Source organism: Schistocerca piceifrons, chromosome 5 (genome assembly GCF_021461385.2).
Source record: "Schistocerca piceifrons isolate TAMUIC-IGC-003096 chromosome 5, iqSchPice1.1, whole genome shotgun sequence".
NCBI lineage: Eukaryota > Metazoa > Arthropoda > Insecta > Orthoptera > Acrididae > Schistocerca > Schistocerca piceifrons.
In genome coordinates, this window is record NC_060142.1 from 144,068,525 (window position 1) to 144,090,322 (window position 21,798).

General features: G+C 44.7%; 1 protein-coding gene across 1 annotated transcript in view; it reads right to left on the reverse strand.

Moving 5' to 3' along the window:
- The window catches only part of LOC124798717 (protein grainyhead), a 217,372-nt gene that overhangs the window by 154,483 nt on the left and 41,091 nt on the right, over positions 1-21,798 (reverse strand). Inside the window, exon 2 of the mRNA XM_047262244.1 lies at positions 18,755-19,769. Within this exon, the coding sequence (XP_047118200.1) occupies positions 18,755-19,769 (1,015 nt within the window). The remainder of the gene's footprint in view (positions 1-18,754; positions 19,770-21,798) is intronic.

Below are 21,798 nucleotides of genomic sequence, written 5' to 3' on the forward strand. Positions count from 1 at the left end.
ACACCTATGAATCCCCATCAATACGTTACAACCAAAAAATTAAAAAAAAATAAATAAAAAAGGTTTATTCAAGAGAAAGTGATTCAGTGTTGGTCCACCTTTGGCCCTTATGCAAGCAGGTGTTTGGCTTGTCGTTGATTGTAGAGTTGTTGGATGTCCTGAGGGATATCGTGCCAAATCTAACTGGCGCGTTGGTTCGTCAACATACCGAGTGGATTGGAGGGCCCTTCCCGTAACGCTTCTATCGTTCTCAATTGAGGAGAGATCCGATGACCTTGCTAGCCAAGGTAGGGTTTGGCAAGTATGTCAACAAGTTGTAGAAACTCTCGCCCTGTGGGGCGCGCGTTGTCTTGCTGAAATATAAGCCACGAAGGGCAACAAAACGGGGCGTGGAATAACGCCGATGTATCGCTAATGATGCCGCGGAGGACAACCAAAGGGGTGCTGCTAAGAAAAGAAATGGCATCCCGGACGATCACTCCTGGTTGTAGGGCCGTATGAAGGGCAACAGTCAAGTCGGCATCCCACCGTTGTGCGGGGCATCTCCAGAGACGTCTTCTCATTGACTGGAGTAGAATTGTCTTCAGTGATGAGTCCCTCTTCCAAGTGAACCCCGATAACGAGCAAAGACCTGCCTGGAGATGCCCCGAACATGCTGCTATGGTCGCAAGTTCGAATCCTGCATCGGCTATGGATGTGTGTGATTTCTTTAGGTTGGTTAGTTTTACGTAGTTCCAAGTTTGGGGACTGATGACCTCAGATGTTATGTCCCATAGTGCTCAGAGCCATTTTTGAACGCTCCGGACAGTGTTGGGATACCAATCTGCCTGGAAAGAGCAGTGGAGAGGAGAAGATGCAGACAAACACTATAATACACGAAACTGGTAACAGAGAAGGTTGACTGTTGTCGTCAGAGGAAAAGATTAGCACAAGATAGGAACATAAAACCTGTCGCAAGACGATGAGTTTAAAAGCAATGGTATTAACAATGATGTTTCAGTCATGGCGCAACGCTGTCGTCGTTGAAGAGGTGTCGGAGGAAATTGTAAATTAACATTCGCGAATTTTATGTTGCATTACTTCTTGGCCGGCCGTTGTGACCGAGCGGTTCTAGGCCCTTCAGTCCAGAACCGCGCTGCTGCTACGGTCGCAGGTTCGCGCTTGGTTCTAGGTGATAAACTGAAGCAGATCTCGACCTGGAAACCATATAGGCCTTTGAACACGTAAATTAGCTGCGATAGGTGATGGTTTATAAGAAGCTCCTCTTACGAAATACCCCAAACTAAGTGCATTTGGTAACTCGGTCGAAGCCAGCTCCTAGTAAATGCTGTGTGGGAAGGAAGAAAAGAAGGATGGAGGAATGTGGGACAGCAGGACAATACAGATAAAAGAGATGCTGCATCTACGCTTGGGGGGGGGGGGGGGAGGGACGGAGGGAGAGATGTTGGGTTGGGAAGTGCAATGTGTAAGTGTAGACTGCAGAATGGAGCGAGGTTGGGTCTGTAGTATCGGACGGATGCGGCGCTAAGGCTATAGCTGGTAGGATGGTTAAGAGGGAGCCTGTTCAAGCTTCCTTGACGTGGGATGTGGACGGTGAGAAGGTGGAGAAAGGGTGGGACGTGTTGATATAAGCACGACATCAGAACGGGACTGCAGAGGCTCGGGGAGACGATTGGGTTCCAGTATGTCAATGTGTAGGATTCCCGAAGATGTTCGAGGAATTTGAGAAGGGGAATTTTATCAACTGATGTAGGAGAGGGCAGGCGGATTCGGAGGATCAGGTGCAGCGTATGGCGTCCTAGTAGTGGTAATTCCGAAATGCCTACATCAATCGGGGGCCATTCGGAAGTGCTTACGCAAACTGCTCGCCGTAGGAGAGAGACGGCAGGAAGTGACAGCGAGTAGTAGCCGGCGACGGCAGCGACCTCGGTCGGGAAAGAAGGGCGGCTGGTCTGGGCGTGAGGCTGCGCTTGAACCAGTCTGCCGCGGGGTCAGTTCGCGACCTTGCCGTGCCGTCTGGTCCCGCCAGCCTTGACCGGACTTACGGGTTTACTACAATGCCGCCTCTGCCCGGTTCCGACGTACACCCAGCTGACTCACGGTCTCGCAGACACTGCTCGTTCTGAGAGCACACTGCCTTCCCGTGACTGGCGCTTCAAGCTGGACGCACGCTAGGCTTGCTCGTTCAAGAGTAACAAACGTCACCTCACGATTGTTCGCGTCAGTAGATCATGACTTCATTAGGCGTAGGACGTGAACTCAAATGGAAAACGAAGCAACACTCCGATTTTGGTCTCGTCTCAGCAGTTTATCATAGCGACCGGGTAAGGACACTCGGGGCAGATTCGAAATCTGCCTCGGGCATGGATGTGTGTGATGTCCTTAGGTTAGTTAGGTTTAAGTAGTTCTAAGTTCTAGGGGACTGATGACCTCAGCAGTTAAGGTCCATAGTGCTCAGAGCCATCTTTCCATGCAATGCACATAATATGCCCCAGCAGTATTACTGGTATTATGCTTGGGAAACTCATTACGAGTATCTTAGGCAAGACAAAAAGTGCAATATATGAGATTAAAAATAGCAGTAACGCTTTCCCAAATAGAATTTTATGACTCATATACAAATTCCAGTTATTAATTTCAAATGGTTCAAATGGCTCTGCGCACTATGGGACTTATCGTCTGAGGTCATCAGTCCCCTAGAACTTAGAACCACTTAAACCTAACTCTACCTAAGGACATCACAGACAGCCATACCCGAGGCAGGATTCGAACCTGCGACCGTAGCAGTCGCGCGGTTCCGGACTGAAGCGCGTAGACCATTTTCCGGCTTCAATGGCAGTAATAAACTCTACATTGTTGCAGACTAAGTACCAAAGGCTAGGTTCAGTGATTAAATTTTGTGCAGACTTTGCTGCAATGGAATATTTCAAATTTACGATAAATGATTGCACTTTTCGGATGCATAGTTGATTAATGCTTTTATAACACTAAGATAGTCAAATGGTTCAAATGGCTCTGAGCACTATGGGACTTAACATCTATGGTCATCAGTCCCCTAGAACTCAGAACCACTTAAACCTAACTAACCTAAGGACAGCACACAACACCCAGTCATCACGAGGCAGAGACTAAGATAGTCCAAGCATAAACAGAAATCGATAGTTACACTAAATAAGCGGCACAACTGTGTATTATACAACGCAATTTCAAAAAATTTTGAAAGCTTTTCGACACTTAGAACACAAAATATTACGAATTGTTGGATTGTTTAGGCAACTGTAAAATACGCGAGGGAATATGTCAGAAACTGTTATGCTTACTTTCTTTTCGTTGTATTATTTGTACAGCACGACATGCTATTTAGATATATTTCGAAATTGTAAAAGTTCTGACACCCAAAGAGAAACGTCGAATAGGAAACTACCTATAGGAAGAAAATTTGAAGAAAAGTATTCGTGGCAGAATTTACGAGTAGCGTAAAGCAGCCAAGACATTGTTTCTACGTCACGACTGTCAGTACTTTGTGAACCTTAGAAGGAGGAGAGCCGACCGGTGTGGCCGAGCGGTTCTAGGCGCTTCAGTCTAGAACTGCGCGACCGCTACGAATCCTGCCTCGGGCATGGATGTGTGTGATGTCCTTAGGTTAGTTAGGTTTAAGTAGTTCTAAGTCTAGGGGACTGATGACCTCAGCAGTTAAGTCCCATAGTGCTTAGAGCCATTTGAACCATTTTTAGGAGGAGGAGATAAAAGACAACTGCCACATTCCACATTTATATCAGAGATGAAACTAGCTTTTTCAAAACTGCTCTACAGGGATTACTGCGAAGCAAAATCTCCTAAGTACGTGAAAACTGGGACACATATACAGTTAGTGGCAGATGCCATTTCAGTCGTATTCTTCACCAAATATCTTGATGGAAATCGACGTAATCAAGGCGGAAACCGTAAGTGTAGAGGTATTAATGCAATTAAATTTTCAGCAGTTGTTCCAAGTACCGGCGTGTGTGTTCCGTTTCGAGGTCTGCTGTAAAACTAACAAGGTGCACGACGCCTGTCCTCGAGGACGTAATGAGGATCGCTCGCCGAGTCGACGAACCAGACCGCCTGGCAGCTCATACGAGGTCTTTCCCGCTGGCGTTTCCCCCTCTAATAGGCAAGCGACCGTCATTATGTTTGCACCTTAGTTAATAAGAGCAGGAAAGGGCTTCTGGGACAAATTTTATCCGGGGCAGCTCGGAGTCTCGTATTACATTAATAGCGGTAAGGACTGTTATTTGCGAGCGGTCAGTGTTTTTTGGAGGAGCGGTAATCGCACTGCCTTTGTTGTTAGCGGTGATAATTGCGGCCCTGCATGAAGTAGGGCGTGGCGCCCTCGAGGAGGAGGCAGATGTCCGCCGGAGAAAGCACGGACCAGTCGTCAGCTGTAATTGTCCGCCGACTGTTCCCGACTGGCCGCCAATTTACGTCAGTGCTAGCAGCCTTCTAGTCTATGCCCTCGTCCAGTACTACCAACTATCAGTTGCCTCCAGCAGGTGAAAGAATATTAATATACTAGTCAGCCGTAGAAAATCTCCGGTAGTCAAATGAAAATGGAAAGAAAGTAAGTAAAAATTTTTTTGCTTCAAACTTAATCGCCATAACCGTTAATACATTCATCCCACTGTGAGGGAGACGGTCAGTGTCTTTACGGAGAAATGGTTGCGGTTGCCTAGGAAACCATGATTGTACTCGTACCCAGGCGCGCACCTCTTCGTCCGCAGCAAATCGAAGGCCACGAATGTCTTTCTTCAGGGCTCCAAAAATAGGGAATTCGCATGGGAAGAGTTTGTGACAGTATGTAGGATGTGTAAGGCTTCCCTGTGAAACGTGCTGGCTCGCCCACACGTTGTCAGAGCTATTTCGACTACGATGCAGAAGCTTCGCTGGGAAGCCCTTACACATCCTCCAGACAGTCATGATCTCTCCCCTGGGTTTTTCCATATTTTCGGAGCCATGAAGAAAAATATTCGGGCCCATGGATTTACTTTGGATGAACAGGTGCCTGCCTGTATACAATCGTGATTCCGTAAGCAACCGCAGATTTTTTCCACGAAGGCATTTACGGTCTTCTCTTACAGTGAGGTAATGTATTAACAGTTACGGCGATTACTTTTGAAATAATAAACAGCTTATTTAATTTTTTTGCATCTGCCTCGTTTACATTTGACTATCCCTTATACTTTTGTATAAAATGACTAAACGAAGTTGTTCGTCTAAAATTTATGTAACCATTTAAAATATATTTCTGTTTTCAGATGAACTGTACAACGCATGGTCTCTTGCCACAGCTTTATTATTAATTACAAAGGCCGCGCGGGATTAGCCGTGCGGTCTAGGCGCTGCAGTCATAGGCTGTGCGGCTGGTCCCGGCGGAGGTTCGAGTCCTCCCTCGGGCATGTGTGTGTGTTTGTCCTTAGGATAATTTAGGTTAAGTCGTGTGTAAGCTTAAGGACTGATGACCTCAGTAGTTAAGTCCCATAAGATTTCACACACACACTTTAATTACATAGGTATCAAAACTGATCCAACGCAGCGCGGCGTGTTTCATCACGCTATCGTTTGGTCGGCGGGAGAGCATTATGGAGATGCTCAAAAATTTCATGTGGCAGGCGCAATGAGAGAGGCGTACGAACCAGGAGGAGTCGGACAAGATATTACTTCCTTCCGCAAACGCCTAGCGAAATGATCAAAGTGAGAAAATCTGAGAAATTAGAGGTAGTACGTAAGTTTACAATAAGTCCTCCCACGCGCCATTCGCGAAAGAAACTGGAAACTGTGAAGGGGGAGGAGGGTGGGGCAAGGGAAGAGAGAGAGAGAGAGAGAGAGAGAGAGAGAGAGAGAGAGAGAGAGAGAGAGAGAGAGAGATAGAGATAGAGAGAGATTGTGTAACAGGAGTACCCTCCGCCACACGCTGTAAAATGGCTTGCGGACTATGGATCTAGATGGAAAAAGTTATTTTAGCTGCTTGTGTCATACATATCAAAAAATGAAATCAATCATGTTCCATTCTCCGAAATCCGTCATCAGCTCATTGTCTTGTGATTAGCTGACTCTCAGTCACGGTGTCCCAGGTTCGATTCCCGGGGATTTTCTTCGCTCCGGACTGGGTGTCATCATCATCAGTTCATTATTTCATCATCATCGGCACGCCAGTCGTCAAGTGGCGTCAAATATAAAAGACTTGCACCACAAAGCCGAACATCCCGGCAGGGGTTGCCCGGCCAAAAATGCAATACGCACGTATCTGTTTTATTTCTTTGTAATTCAGTAATTGGTTTCGGAGCAATTACTGTTTTTATAACTAAGTCACTTGCTTACAATTACCTCCCGCCTTTATATAAAAGCGATCTTGCTATTTGTTTTCCTCTCTGAATTAATTCATTTCCGCAGTAGGCCTATTCCTATATGCTTGCTTTCATAAATGACTAGTTCCACACACTTTAACGCTTCATTTACCTTTCGCATTTCTAGTCTAGATGTTCCTTCAACAGTTTTCAGAATAGAAGCGTGTGTTCTCTGTTTTCTATTAACAGCGAATGAATGTGATTATACGAACTGAACGTGAGAGAAGGAAGCTGGACTTGAGTGTTTTAACGATTTATGCTTTTTAAACACATTTATCTCTAACAGTTTTGGCGAGGAATGCAGGAAGTTAAGAATAAATAGCTAGTGCTTCAATATATTTATTCGTATCTTTTGATGGTGTCTGGGAAGTAAACGACGAAACATCTGTTTGTCACAGTGAGAAACCGGAATGTTATAAGTATACATTATTTGCGTTAAGTAATGAAGTGAGATTTAGGGAGGGTTCTCGTGCAAAAATTCCTCTGCGACTCACAAAATAATAAGTTATGTCGCGGCAGACCTCGCAAGTAAAAGGATACACACAGAAAATATGCAAAGAGGACAAAAACTAGAAGCTTGAGCCGACCAGGAGAAAGGCGGCCTCCAACGGCTCCCATTCGCCGTTTTTGCTGACGCCAGCCGGCACGTCATGCACAGCTGGGAAGACTTACGCTGGCGCCAGGACTTTAAACTCGGCGTAATATCCGTCCCTTCTTCAAGGCGTCGCTCGTAAAAAGCGTGTTTACACTCGCGAGCATTTGTTACCGACAGCGTTACGAGCCGCCAATCACAGATCGCTCGTGGTCACCTCCCGGCCGTTCTCAATGCGTCGCACGCCATCTCGGCAGGACTTCTCCTTTGTCGTTTGTTATGGCCCATCACCGCTCGCTGTTAAAGCTACTACCCGCGCTTAAACGGTCAGCGAGATAGTTGTTACAAAGGAACGACGCCGAAGGAAGAAACGTAACAGTACGGAAAATCCCTTGCGGTTCGCGACAGAGTTAGTGCAGCCTCCCGTATCAGTCACGCCTCCTTGGATCTATAATACTGTGCACATGAACGCCATACGTCATGTAGACGAAAAAGGAAAAAGAAAAATTGGCAACTGCTTTCAGAGATTCTACCTCTTTCTTCTATACTCAAATATTGTTCTTTGGGATTTTTTTTCACATATTTCTTATATCAGATTCCAAAACCTACGTTCCTTTCTGTATTTCGATAACGGCTCGCTACGAACCACGTAAAACATCCCAGTTCAACAATTTTCGTCTGTTCGCCACTTCTAAATCGATTTCCTACAGTCCATTACACCGAGAACCGCAGAGAAGACCCAGAGAAGAGCGGCGTGTTTCGTCACAGTGTTATTCGGTAAGCGTGATAGCGTTACGGAGATGTTTAGCAAACTCAAGTGGCAGACTCTGCAAGAGAGGCGCTGTGCATCGCGGTGTAGCTTGCTGTCCAGGTTTCGAGAGGGTGCGTTTCTGGATGAGGTATCGAATATATTGCTTCCCCCTACTTATACCTCCCGAGGAGATCACGAATATAAAATTAGAGAGATTCGAGCGCGCACGGAGGCTTTCCGGCAGTCGTTCTGCCCGCGAACCGTACACGACTGGTACAAGGAAGGGAGGTAATGACAGTGGCACGTAAAGTGCCCTCCGCCACACACTGTTGGGTGGCTTGCGGAGTATAAATGTAGATGTAGATGTAGCATACTCGGTGAATGGGCTTCTCCCACTAAGCTTCCATATGCCTGAAGATGGAATGGTTCAAATGGCTCTATGGGACTTAACGTCTGAGGTCATCAGTCCCCTAGAACCACTTAAACCTAACTAACCTAAGGACATCACACACATCCATGCCCGAGGCAGGATTCGAACCTGTGACCGTAGCAGTCGCGCGGTTCCGGAGTTCGCGCCTGGAACCGCTCGTCCACCGCGGCCGGCGAAGATGGGATGATTAATCCTTGTATACAGTTAGCATTATTAATAAAAGACATTGTGTTAGGAGTTGGAATTCTAGACACTGCAGTTAATAACTCACACGGACAAATCACAACATTCCATCGCGGCAGGAGCATAAATTGAGATGGGTGGGAGGATTGGGGGGGGGGGGGGGGGAGTGAGTGGTACATCAAGTATCCTCCGCCACACACCGTAAGGTAGCCTGCTGAGCATAGATAAGGATGTACGGAATCATTTGCACGAAAGCTGAAGTTTTGACAAATAATGGCTATTGCTCCGAAAAACGCCGTACCGAGGGAGGTGACGCAGAGGTTAGCACATTCGACTCGCTTTCGGGAGGACGACGGTTCAAACCCGCGTCCGGCCATCTAGGTTTTCCGTGATTTCCCTCAATCGCTTCAGGTAAATGCTGCGTTGTTTCCTGTGAAAGGGCACGGCCGACTTCCTTCCCCATCGTTCCCTAATACGATGGGACCGATGAGCTTGCTGTTTGGTCCGCTCCTCCGAGTCGACCAACCAACCAAAAACCCAGTTGTTTTGCCGAGTGCTGACTAGGTTACCTACAGCGGCAGGAGTGGAGCCAGTTTCGGAGACGACGGGTGCTGGGTCGCGTGTAGCGCCGGCCGGTCCACGTGGTGCGACTGGCTCACATTCCACACGGCTACTGGCAGCAAGGTCGCCGCGTGACAATACAGCTGCACAACCCGTTCTGCCACCGGAGACCACTGTCAGCGGCGCAATGACCCAAAACACTGACCAAGGCCGGAGCCCGACTGCTTAGTGTCGTGTACACACACTAGCGCCACGGGAGCCTGTGGTCAAGCCTATTTGCATCTGCCTGCGTGATCGTTTCCGACTGGAAGCTGTAAATCTCTGTAGTCGTTACGTTTTACGGCAGTTTTGGTCTTCATCGCCGCTATATGAGCAATATTCTTATAGCAGAGGAGGAAGACGAACTAAAAATGACAGCTAGAGCGTTAATAGAGAAGGATTCTGAAGATCATCGATGAGAGAAAGGTACTAACAAGGGAGATTAGGAGCATGCAGTTAAGAACTCTAGGGCTTTGAAATACTTAGGGTTCAAATGGCTCTGAGCAGTATGGGACTTAACATCTGAGGTCATCAGTCCCCTAGACTTAGAACTACTTAAACCGAACTAACCTAAGGACATCACACACATCCATGCCCGAGGCAGGATTCGAACCTGCGAGCGTAGCAGCAGCGCGGTTCCGGACTGAAGCGCCTAGAACCGCTCGGCCACATCAGCCGGCGCAAATACTTAGGGAGCAGTGTTAATTGGAATATCACCTACACTTACATGACCACTATGCAGTGCACACTGAAGTGTCTTGCTCATCGAACTACTTTCATACCATTTCTCTACCGTTCCAATCTTGAACAACGCTCGGAAGAAAGGAACATTTAAATCTTTCCGTGCGAGCTCTGATTCCTATTATTTTACTGCAACGTCTTTCTTCCTGTGTAGGTGGCCGTCAACAAAATATTTTCGCATTCGTAGCATAAAGCTGGTGATTTAAATTTCGTGAAAAGTTCTCGACACAGCGAATACCGCCTTTGTTTTAATAATTATTGCCAAACCAACTCGCCTATCATACCCGTGCACAATATGGAAATTCTGGACTTATAAGAGAACTATACGAGACACGATCACGAAGCAAGGACATGGAGAGAAGAGTTATTAACTTTGAAAATAAGGCGTTAAGAAACGTTTTTGGACTGTGTTTGTGCATGACAGTTTCAGGAGAAAAAAAACACGGAAGCTCATTCACTGCACATTCAGCCGGATGTGATAGGTACAAAAACAACCAAGAAAATTGAGAGACTGGAATATCTACTGAGAAGGGAAGACTGGATAGTAAAGAAAAAAGTGCAAGAAGGAAAGCTATAAGAAAGGAGAGCTCTTGTCAGACAAAAGATGAGGTAACAGGAAAGATTTCAACGTCCTGGGAGTTCACGAGAACAAAGCTGCAGGCAGAAAACGATGGAAAAGGCTAAAGAATGAGGCAATGACTCGACTTCGGTTCGTCTGGACATGCTGGGAATAGTAATGAGTATGAGTAAAGAAGGAAATTTAAAAAAGAAAAGGTTCGGAAACTGTAGTCAAGTTTAAGGTGAAACGATCTGAATGGGAAGATTCGCTGAAAATAAGACAGAATTGCAGGAACTGTTGAATTTTAACAGACAGTCTACTGAAGGAATATAGATTTCAAATATGCAGAAAAATTAAGAGTACTGAGGGGCAGCGGAAATGAAATTAGCCCAAACTTATGATTGAAATTGGGACTACTTAATAGACGAAGTGAAGCAAAATAGCGCTTAAAAGAAGAAACAAGGAGGTCGTAAGGAGCGATAAGTCATGTGAACATTCTTCAACGTTAGCAGCACGACACATAGGATTTCATTTCACACAGGAATTTCTTAGAATGTACGTCTGGAGCACAGCTTTGCGTGGAAATGACGATAATCGATACTTTTGAGATGTGGTGCTACAAAAGAATACTAGAAAGTAAGTGGACTGATGCGATTAAGAAATTGAAGTCGTCGTCTGCAGAATCGGCCCGGATGAGAATATGCGTAAATTACTAAGCAGAAAAAGGGACACGATGATTGGACAGGTATCAAGACAACAGGGAATAACTTCCATGGTATTAGTAAGAGCTCTAGCGGACGAAACGTGTTGGAGAATACTAAGATTGTAATATATTCCGCTAATAATTACGGACGTTGAGCACAAATGCTACTCTGAGATGAAGTGACTGGCTCAGGAGAAGAATCATGGTAGACCGTATAGAACCAGTGACATGACTTATAGAAAGAAAAAACTTCTCGCATGCTGACGTCAGAGGTTTGAAGATAATTCTACAAATGATGATGAGACACTGAGAATTCGCTGTAAAAAAATGTATGACATTGATCCTGACGTAGTTCTGAGGATAATTCTAAGGAGAATGCCAACTAATCAGTCATTTTCATCCGAAAAAAGAAGCAAGACTCTGAATCGCGCGAAATCCACAAAATTGTTGAGCGTGTCATCATTTCCATCGTTCCTTCGCAGCAAGAACAATGGATTAACCAGACCTTGGGCAATGTAATGACCTTCGGAAAACATGATGGAATGAGTAACACAGTGTACTTCAGGTAATTATCCTGGCGTGCACTGTTACGTGGGATGTATCCAGCTGCGCAATAGGTACTTTACGCAGGGACGTATGTGGAATACTGGGTTCCTGGTAGGCATCATGCCGCATAGCTACCATATGACCAACTCATTTGCAGTGTGAACAAACAGCAAATATGAAACGTAAGATGCAATATATTCAAGATATTTATTGACATTTTTCGCGAAGATATATATCTAATAAATAGGAACTCTAGTACGGCGTACCACCTTTATATCTAATGACAAGCTTCACGTCAGACTACACTGAAGCCTGATAATGAATACGAAAGGCACGGTAATGAACTCTAACTGATGTCTCTTTTTGTAAGCTCAGATGCTGTGTGGGTCGATGCGGGTTTTGCACCGAGAATGCCCGTCTTTTCCTGGCGGCTTACTAAGAAATGTAATTTACGCGAGTGACTGCACAGCCATTACGCACACTTTATGACGGATAATTACCCTGAAAAGCACGCCGGAAAGCTAGCCTCTGATACTGGCAAAATAAAGTCGAAAACAAGCTGTTAAGCGTAGGCACAGTAATTTAAGGTTGGCGAGAATTTTTTTGAATAAAACGTTCGCGGTTTTCCAGCCGCGTCAGTTCGAATAAAATCCTCGAGCTTTCGATGACCATCTCCGCCATCGTCGTCAGGAGTTCACTGACTGCCGGGGCTGCTACGGCTTCTCGCTTATATAGGAATGATGACGACATCATCGGCAGCCAATCAGATAGACCCAACGTGGAGCGCGCGCGTAAGTCGACCCGAGCAGCTGGCGGAGCTATTGCCCGTGACGTCAGGTGTCGCCAGGGGCAGGCGCCACGTTCGAAACTGCCGCTCCAGCGTCGCGCATCTGTCTTTGCTTTCTTTCGATGTCCAACGCCCGTCCCCATGCGCTGCTGAGTGTTTATCCCTGGTCTCTGTTGAAATTGTTGTTGTTTAAACGAATCTCGGCCGCTTCCTTTATAACGGATGTAGATGCATGAGCCAACACTTTTGTATTTTCGAACTGTATTTTATGTCCGTTTTCTACGCAGTGCTTCGCTATGGTCGACTTTTCAAGCTCCCTTCGTTTTATATGGCGCTTGTGCTCACTACAACGCTCTGCAAACGTGCGAATTGTTTGTCCGACATACGTGCTGCCACATTCACAGGGTACACCATACACACCGACACTCTTAAGAGCAATGTCGTCTTTAACAGAACGCAACACATCTCGTATCTTGGGGGCGGGCCGGAACACTGGTCTTAGCCCATGTTTCTGCAGCAGACGTCCTAACTTACTGCTAGTTGCTCCACAGTGTGGCAGGAATGCAGCCCGTTTGGCCTCTTCTACTGATTCACCATGTGTCTTTCGTCGGCGGCCCTTCAAAGCGTTTGCCATGTTTCTTTTGCTTTATGCATTTTCCCCGAAAACACGTTTTAAGTTCTGCAATTCAGACTGTAGGTGGTCGTCGTCAGAGATAATCTTGGCTCTATGAACCAACGTGTTCAGGACAGCTTTCTTGTGTACAGGGTGAGGGAAACTATTGGCGTTCAAGTACCGATCAGTGTGTGTTGGTTTCCGGTACACTGAATGCCTTTTTTATGACCCCCTTTTTACATCAATAGTTTCTTTGTAATGTTCAATACTTCCTAGCATTAGGATGTGTACGCCTTGTAAAATACTATTCAGAATGAGTAAGATTTTTCTGTCAATTTCCTGATATTCCGGGGAAAAGACCAAACCCGGTAACCAGATAAAGTACGCAGACACTTGTAGTATATTTTGGGCTCTTCTCTAGGAGAAGCACATCAGTTCACAAAAACTTTTCCTCCTCAGTCATGTGAATTTTTCCATGTTGCAAGGTACAATTATCTGTGACTATTACACTAACTACAACGGCGTATTATCCAATGAAATGATAACTGTCAAAATCTTGACTGTTGTGTTGTGATAGTGTAGTGAGTCAAAACTTTTCCTTGCATCTATTTTTCGCATTTTCAGTGGAGAACGTAACGTTGACAGTGTGGATGAAACGACAGAGAAAGAGAAAAAAAGAAATCACCCAGACAATTACTTTTTCTCTCGGGGCGTTAGGATAAACACCGTACTCGGTTATTACATTACGCGCCAAGGAAAAGTTGTAGTACGATGGGAATTTCCTGATGCAGCCGGTCTCGTACTGTTGGTCTTTCATTTTTTCCCCTCATTTGACACGTGGCTACATGCTTCGTGACTGTAAATATTTACGCTCTCTCACTGAAGCAGTGAACATGCTCTGAACGAATGTGACGATTCATATATTGTAGGAGAAGATGCTGATGAGAGCTGCAGAGTTACTGAACACTGTTTTTTTATATTTTACCCATTAAGAAATAAATAGCACGGCATTGGTTAAATGATACAGGAAAGGGAAATTTACGACCATGGATAAGAAAAATATGTTATAGCGTTAGAGAACAGAAAAGCGTGAAAACACAATACCAGGTACAGATAGATTTACACAACAATAACTCATTACCTTAACGGACAAAAGCCAAAGGTTACATTTCGAAGTGATAGACGAAATCGATGTAGATAGATCATATCAGTAGAGTTCTGCCCACAGAAGTGAAGATGTGGTTAATTAAACGAAGCCAGATTGCTTGAAACGCAGTTCTGTAACATTAGTAAGATCTAGATTACTAGGAAAAAAGGAGGACGTAATTAAAAGCGGAGACAACCAGAGCGATGTCGTAGAGAAAAGAAAATATAGAGCAAGGGAATAATATGTTTCAGATCCTTACGGTCCATCTACTCTTTAATTCTTTAGTGAGCAGCGTCCCAGATTTGTAACATTCACAGTCAGAAGCTGGGGAGTCTGTATGCACAACAATGTATCTTTAGTAACTGCTCGTCCTCCGACAATGAGTTGATGGAATTTCATGAAACTTTTGAGGACTTAAGATTAGGATCCGAAATGGAGAAACAGTTACTCATTAATATGTTGGACAAGTAATGCGAGAAATCTCGCTTTCATTTCTTTGTCAGACCCGTTACGTTGGAGAAACGAAGGACTCAGGATCGTAAAAATGTTCTATTATCAGTGCTGCTCACCTGTCAAACATTCAAAGAAAGGAAACACGAGCAGTTATTAGTTTCGATGAAAACAAATCGTGCTCAGTGTGAAAAATTATAGGGGCACTAACAAACAATTGAAAGTAATAAAATACCTCCACATAAAAACAGAGCAGAATACAGGAGCGCACTGGATAAGGCAGGCAAGCAACGAAATTATTAAGTGGAGTTTTTCGGAGTACGCAAATAAGATCAAAACGAAGATTAAGATATTCAGAACTATTGTAGGAATTATAGTAACGTATGGAACAGAAACATGGGAAATAACTAATATAATTTTTAAGAACGTATTCTCAATGGAGATGAGTGTTTTGGAGGTGTTGCTGGAAGTTGACAGTACATAAGAGAATGAAACCGGACACCGCTGTAGTGGATATAATCGAAGCAAAACGACGGAGAAGATATAGTCATGTGTGCAGTTTGGGTGAGAACAGGAGACCTAAAAAGAAGATGAAATGAATTCCACCCAACAGAAGAAGAAGAAGCAAAACTAAATTAATAATCATCAGCAAGAAGACGTACCAAACTGTCATCTAATATTAATGGTAAACTTATAGAACAACTAAACAAGTACAGATATCTGGGAGCTAACATTAAAACCAAGTGGGATGACTCGGAAGAAATTAAGCTCCGTATTGAGAAAGCCAGATCCGTGTTTTGTAGAACGTCCAATGTTTTCGAGAGCTATCATCTGTCAATCGAAACAAAATTAAGATCTGTACGTTGTTACATATTTCCCATCCTTTTTTTGGAGATGAGACTTGGAATTTCACCGAGACGACAAGCAATTGACTTAAGATTTGGCTGTATAGACGAGTGCCACGGGCAGAAAAAATTACTAACAAACACGTTCTCCGCAAAATGAAGAAAAAAGTAATCCCAAACACAATAAAATCCAGAAAACTGCATTTTCTCGACCACCTAAATAGGAAATACGTACGAAATGCTTCAAAACATTTTTGAAGGAAAGGTATCTGATAGAGAACGAGAAAGAAGAAGAATATCTTGGCTTCGAAACTTAAGGACATGGACTTCACAAAAAAAAAAAAGGTTCAAATGGCTCTGAGCACTATGGGACTTAACATTTATGGTCATCAGTCCCCTAGAACTTAGAACTACTTAAACCTAACTAACCTAAGGACATCACACAACACCCAGTATGGACTTCACAGATAACTATGATGGTCACCAGCATCCAGAAAAGATCTACAGGTTGTTAAAAAAGTGTCGAATGTTTTGAGGATGGCGGTATCTACGAAAACAAATACAAGTCCAATAAACATGGTCTCTACAATGTATACCTTAAGACTTACGAGCACTTCATCTTCGCTACTGTCAGACACAGCACTTCACCTGCAAGATCTTTGCCTTCCACATTTTGGGAGGAAGTAGTATGGACTAAACTAGAAGACAGACTATAAAATGCGTATGTTAAGAGCTATGGGCACCTATTCATCTTCGCTGCTGTGAAACATCTGTTTAATTAAACAAATGGTCATTGCTCTTAAGGTATGCATATTAGAGCCCGTGTTTATTGCAGTTTTTTCCGTGTTTTTGTGGATACTATCACCTCTGAAAATATTCGACACTAGTTTTTTAACACCTTGTGTATCAGTAAAAGGCTAACCCGGTACACAATGCCAGTGGCAGGTTGCCTATCTAACAGCTCCCACGGGCAACAAAAATTTTATTTCGTAGAATAATTAACCGAATTTAAAAATCTAAAATGCTGCATTGATCTAATGATTAACAGGCATAAGCTTAAGCTAAAGGTTTGGCACAGTGAGACAGGTAAAGCATTACCGTTAGAAACTTGGGTATATGTCTCGAGGCAGCGTAACTCAAGACACGCAAATTGCCCAGGCTATATATTTATCCATTATTCAGCGTGCTTGGAAATTCCCGTTACCAACTTCTAGGACTTTTACAGGGGAGTGAGTACACAGTGTTCTGAATAGGAGCCCAAGTCCGGAAATTCACCGTTTACGTTCTACGACGGTTTCAGTTCAGACGTGTAACGCGTTCACGTCTGCTGAGGGAATGAGAAACGACTCAAGAGTTGCTTGTCATGGCATGCAGTAGGGTAGACAACATGACGTGTATCACGTCGCATGAAAAATTTGGTTTACGAGACTCTGTAGAGACAGAGGAAGATGTGCTGGTTCGAGTTCTGACAGCTGCACTAGAAACTCCAGAGACGCCAGGTGGGATGGAGAGTGCGCACCAGGACAAGCTTCGTAGGTACAGTGTCGTTGGTGGTCGCCACATCGAGTCACTTTTGTAATGCATAATGATAATATAAACACGTAATGTTTAAATGTTAATAGAAATAAATGTGCTTAAGTGATAAATGGATGTTTCGTTATGTTTATTTTCTAACTGTTACCTAGTAATTGTACCGTGTCACGCCTATTGCAATTCCTGGGGCAGAAGTGGATGAGTTTAGTTAATTTAGTTTTAGTTGTGTCATGTTCCATAGATCATTTTCCCGATTATTTTATCGATATGATGTGAAACAGGTCAGTTTGCAAGATATATATACACACACACATGAATAGTGCTAATATTAATATTACTGAAATTTTTAGTTCTACACATGCAACTACATTTAGAGGTACAAATATATATACATTTTTTTATAATTTCGGAAACAGAAACTCGTCCATGGAGTATAAGGAGTTGTCTAAAAGAAATGATTTTAAGCTAGATTTAAAACTTGATCTGCTACCTGCGAGACACTTTACGTGGTTGGGCAAATTGCTGAATAATGTATTCCTTTTTGAGCAACTGACAGCTTCAATAACGGATAGGAAAGGCCATTTTTCCCTGTAGTGTTGTACGTGTGAACATCACTGTTCTTCGTGAACTGTGATGGATTATTTGTAACGAATTTCATTAGCGAATATATGTACTCTGATGGTGCGGTTAAAATACCTAACTCCTTGAAAAGGTGCCTACATCACGTCCTTGGGTGAACTGCACTAATTATTCTCACTGCTCTCTTTTGTGGAATCAGTACTTTATGTCTAAGTGATGAGTTACCCCAGAAAACTAATCCATAAGACATTATTGAGTGGAAATATGCAAAGTACATTAGGAGGCTGATCTGTTTATTACCAAGACTAGCGATTATACGAAGAGAGAAAGAAGCTGAACTTAGTTGTTTGAGAAGCTCAGTAATATGCTTCTTCCAGTTCAAGTTGTCATCAATGTGAACACCCAAAAAACTTGGAGAAATCTACCCTGTTAACTGAGCCGTGTTCATATGCTACATCAATTGTCGGTATGACTCTATTCCGTGTACAGAACTGGATATAGTGAGTTTTTTCAAAATTACGGGAGAGTCCATTTTCTGAGAACCACTTAATAATTCTTTGAAAGACATCCTTAACAATATCCTCAGCTGTTTTTTCTGGAAGAGGCTTATTATAACACAATCATCTGCGTAAAGCACTAGTTCCGCTTGCTGAACGTTAAGTGAGAGGTTATTCACATGAATAAGGAACAGCAGAGGACAGAAAATTGAACCCTGTGGGACTACCTTTCACTACAATTTACCACCCTCCCAACATTATTTGTGCTATTCAGGACAACTTTTTGCTTTCTGTTCATTAAGTATGATCATGAAGTATGATTCAAACCAGCTGTGTGCATAGCCTTCAATTGCACAAAACCAGAGTTTTTCTAAGAGTGTGACATGATCCACATAGTCAAATGCCTTGAAGAGATCACAAAAAATACGAACTGGTGATAATTTGTTACTTAGGGCTCGTACGAATTAAACACCTGAACTGAAGCCGTCGTAGAACGGAAACGGTAAGTTTCCGGACATGGGTTCCTATTCAAAATATTGAGTACTCACTCCCCTCTACAAGTCCTTGAGTTTGTAACGGTGATTTCCGATCACCCTGTATGCACGATTTGAAATCTTTTCTAAAGCTTTTTCTTGGTTAAATGCCTGACGTCACATATTTAACATATTAACTCATTTGTAAGCTTGAAGATGTATTATACATGGAAGTACCATTCTTTGAGGAAAAGGAGACCGGGGGAGGGGTTGCTGCAAGTCCCTGGGAGAAGAAGAGGCACCGTGTGGGGACGGAGGGAGCGGTCTGCTGTAGGTAGTTACCTGCTGGATGGCGGCCTGGTCGCGCGGCGTGATGGCGTCGGTGCCGATGCCAGAGTCCGGCGAGGGCAGGTCGACGGTGAGCCCGGCGGCGACCACCGCCTTGGCGCCGGCGGCCGTCGCGTGGTACGAGCTGCCGCCCCGCACGTACCTCTCGACGAAGGAGGCGGCGCCGGACGACGCGGCCGACGCCGACACGGACGCGGCGCCGGCGGGCTCGGGGCTGTCGCCGTAGGCGACCACGCTGTGCGGCGTCTGCTGGCGCGAGTAGCCCGCCTGCTGCTGCTGCTGCTGCTGTTGCTGCTGCTCGAAGTAGTCGCGGTAGTAGGGCTCGGCGACGCTGAAGGCGGTGCCGGCGGCGGCGCGCACCCCGACGCCCGCGCCGGCGCCCGCCAGCGTCGTCACGTAGCCGTTGGCCGGCGCCGACGTGACGGCCGCCGCCGTCGTGTATGGGTCCGAGTAGGCGATGGGCGACGGCGACCCGCTGTGGAACATGTGCGAGCCGGCCGACGCGTACGCCGACATGGGCTTGAGGCCGTCGGCCGTCGCGATCAGCTCGATGGGTCCCGCGGCGGCGGCGGCGGCGTCCGCCAGCAGCGACGACGTCGACGACGGCGTCCGCGAGCGCGCCGCCAGCGCCTCCTCCTGCTTCACGCCCGCGTCCACTTCGCCATTCGCCGACACCACCACCAGCCTGCGCTGCTGTTGCTGTTGCTGCAGCTGCGGCTTGATGTCCGCCGGAGACTTGCGGTGGTGGCTCAGGTCCTCGGGCTCGCGCTTCACGTGCAGCTGCTGTTGCTGCTGTTGTTGCTGCTGCTGCTGTTGCTGTTGTTGTTGCTGCTGCTGCTGGAGGAACAGCCCCTGAAGCTCCGCCGCCGACACGATAGTCTGCGAAGCGCCGCCCAGCGTCGCGGAAGGCGGAGCGATAAGCTCTAGCCCCGCCCCGGCCGCTAGCCCGTTGGCCGCCTTCAGCTGTGACGTCAGCAGGGGGCCCCCTCCGCCCGACGACGAAGTCGTCCTGAAACGTAGAGGCGCGCGCCGCTGATGTTCTGCGCATGCGCTAAAGCTTTCTGGTTTGTTTGACAGCTCCGCTAGTAGGGAGCTGCTGGCACCTGTCGCGGAAACTGGCGTTTCCTGGTCTACACCACTTCCTAATCATAACCCTCCCCCCTCTCCACACACACACACACACACACACACACACACACACACACACACACGCACACGCACACAAACACATAGGGGAAAGGGAAAGACGACTCGACATGACATGGAACAGACAAAAATATGAGACACGACAGTAATATAGTAGCCTCGAGAGCTCTAACTTTGTACGCGTTTATTTGAGAACCGACCACTCGACAGGAACTGACTGTATTTATCTATGATTGTGCCTAAAAATGTCATTTCTCATATTCGACAAGAACCTTCCTACCGCAAGGCAGTGTCAGATTGGCACTAGTGTCTTATGTATGTAAACCAAATGAACCTCATTTATAAGGCGAAAAATGCCTTGTGATATGTGCTCCGATACTCCACCTTGTGGCAGAAAGCTCAATAATACTGTCATGTCTTAAAATCAATGTAGCCATTACTACAAATTATTATTATTATTATTACTATTGTTGTTATATATGGCTGCTGCACTGTATAAATTGTAAGGTTCACCCACGAAGAGTATCTGCTTACATACAACAAATATCCAGAAAGCCCTAAATCCTGTCTCATGAAATAAATACATTAAAAAGGAAAATAAGTAAATAAATAGATAAAGGTGTGTTAAAAAATATTTCTCTGTTTAACAGAACGCTGATGTTCAATCTCTCACTCTTAACCAAATACTCTCTCTCTCATATATATATATATATATATATATATATATATATATATATATATATATATATATATATGGGCAGAAGAGGATGCGTACGCTAAATTTAGTCCTTCCCCTAATTGAGTACTGATGCGCACAATGAGATACCTTTTCCGGAAGGAATTGATAGAGGTCATCGAAAATGTTGAATAAGGGTAGTCCGTTTTTGCATTCTGACGAAATAGTATAGGGGACATGATAAGAGAGTTGGGGTGACAATGATTAAAACAGGCGTTTCTCGTTTTGACGATATCTTTTCACATTAGCCTATAATCACCAAATTTCTCCTCTGAATATTTTATTAACTCCCACATATACAGAGAGGAACGACCATCGTGGTAAAATAAAAAGAAATAACAGCTCGTACGGAGAGGTTTACGTGTTCCTTTCTTCAACGTGCTATTCAAAATTAGAATGATAGAGAAACAGTGTGAAAGTAGTATTGTGAAACCTCTGCCAAGCACCTGCAAGAGTTGTTATGTAACTTACATGTAGACACGGCACTAATACTAGACATAGTGCAAATATGTATGAGACACGGCAGTTAGTAGTGTAATATTTTCCAGAGCTCGAAATATGGTTCAAATGGTTCAAATGGCTCTGAGCACTATGGGACTTAACATCTATGGTCATCAGTCCCCTAGAACTTAGAACTACTTATACCTAACTAACCTAAGGACAGCACACAACACCCAGCCATCACGAGGCAGAGAAAATCCCTGACCCCGCCGGGAATCGAACCCGGGAACCCGGGCGTGGCTCGAAATATGTGTGCATAGATGTGGAAAGGGAAAACTTGGCTGAAACTGAGTTAGTACTGATTTTCTGCTCTTTAACGTGCGCATGAAGCATTACCGAGGTATGACTTAAGCATACAGCAGTTTCTTCTTCTATTTTTAATAGCTTTAAAATTGTAATAAATGGAAAAATAGTAGGGCAAGAAACAAATTTTAGATACTTGGGATACAATGCTTCACAGGATAACGAAATTGATTTTCAATGTAAGATAAAGAAATTTCACATCGTGAATGATATTGTAAGACGAAACATTCAAAGCAAATGTAGGAAAGACACTTCTCAAGTTTTACAAAACACTGTTACTCCTGGTTGTAATGTATAGAAGCGAAAGCTGGATAACAACAGTACACACACTGAGAAACCAGATAACAAAAAT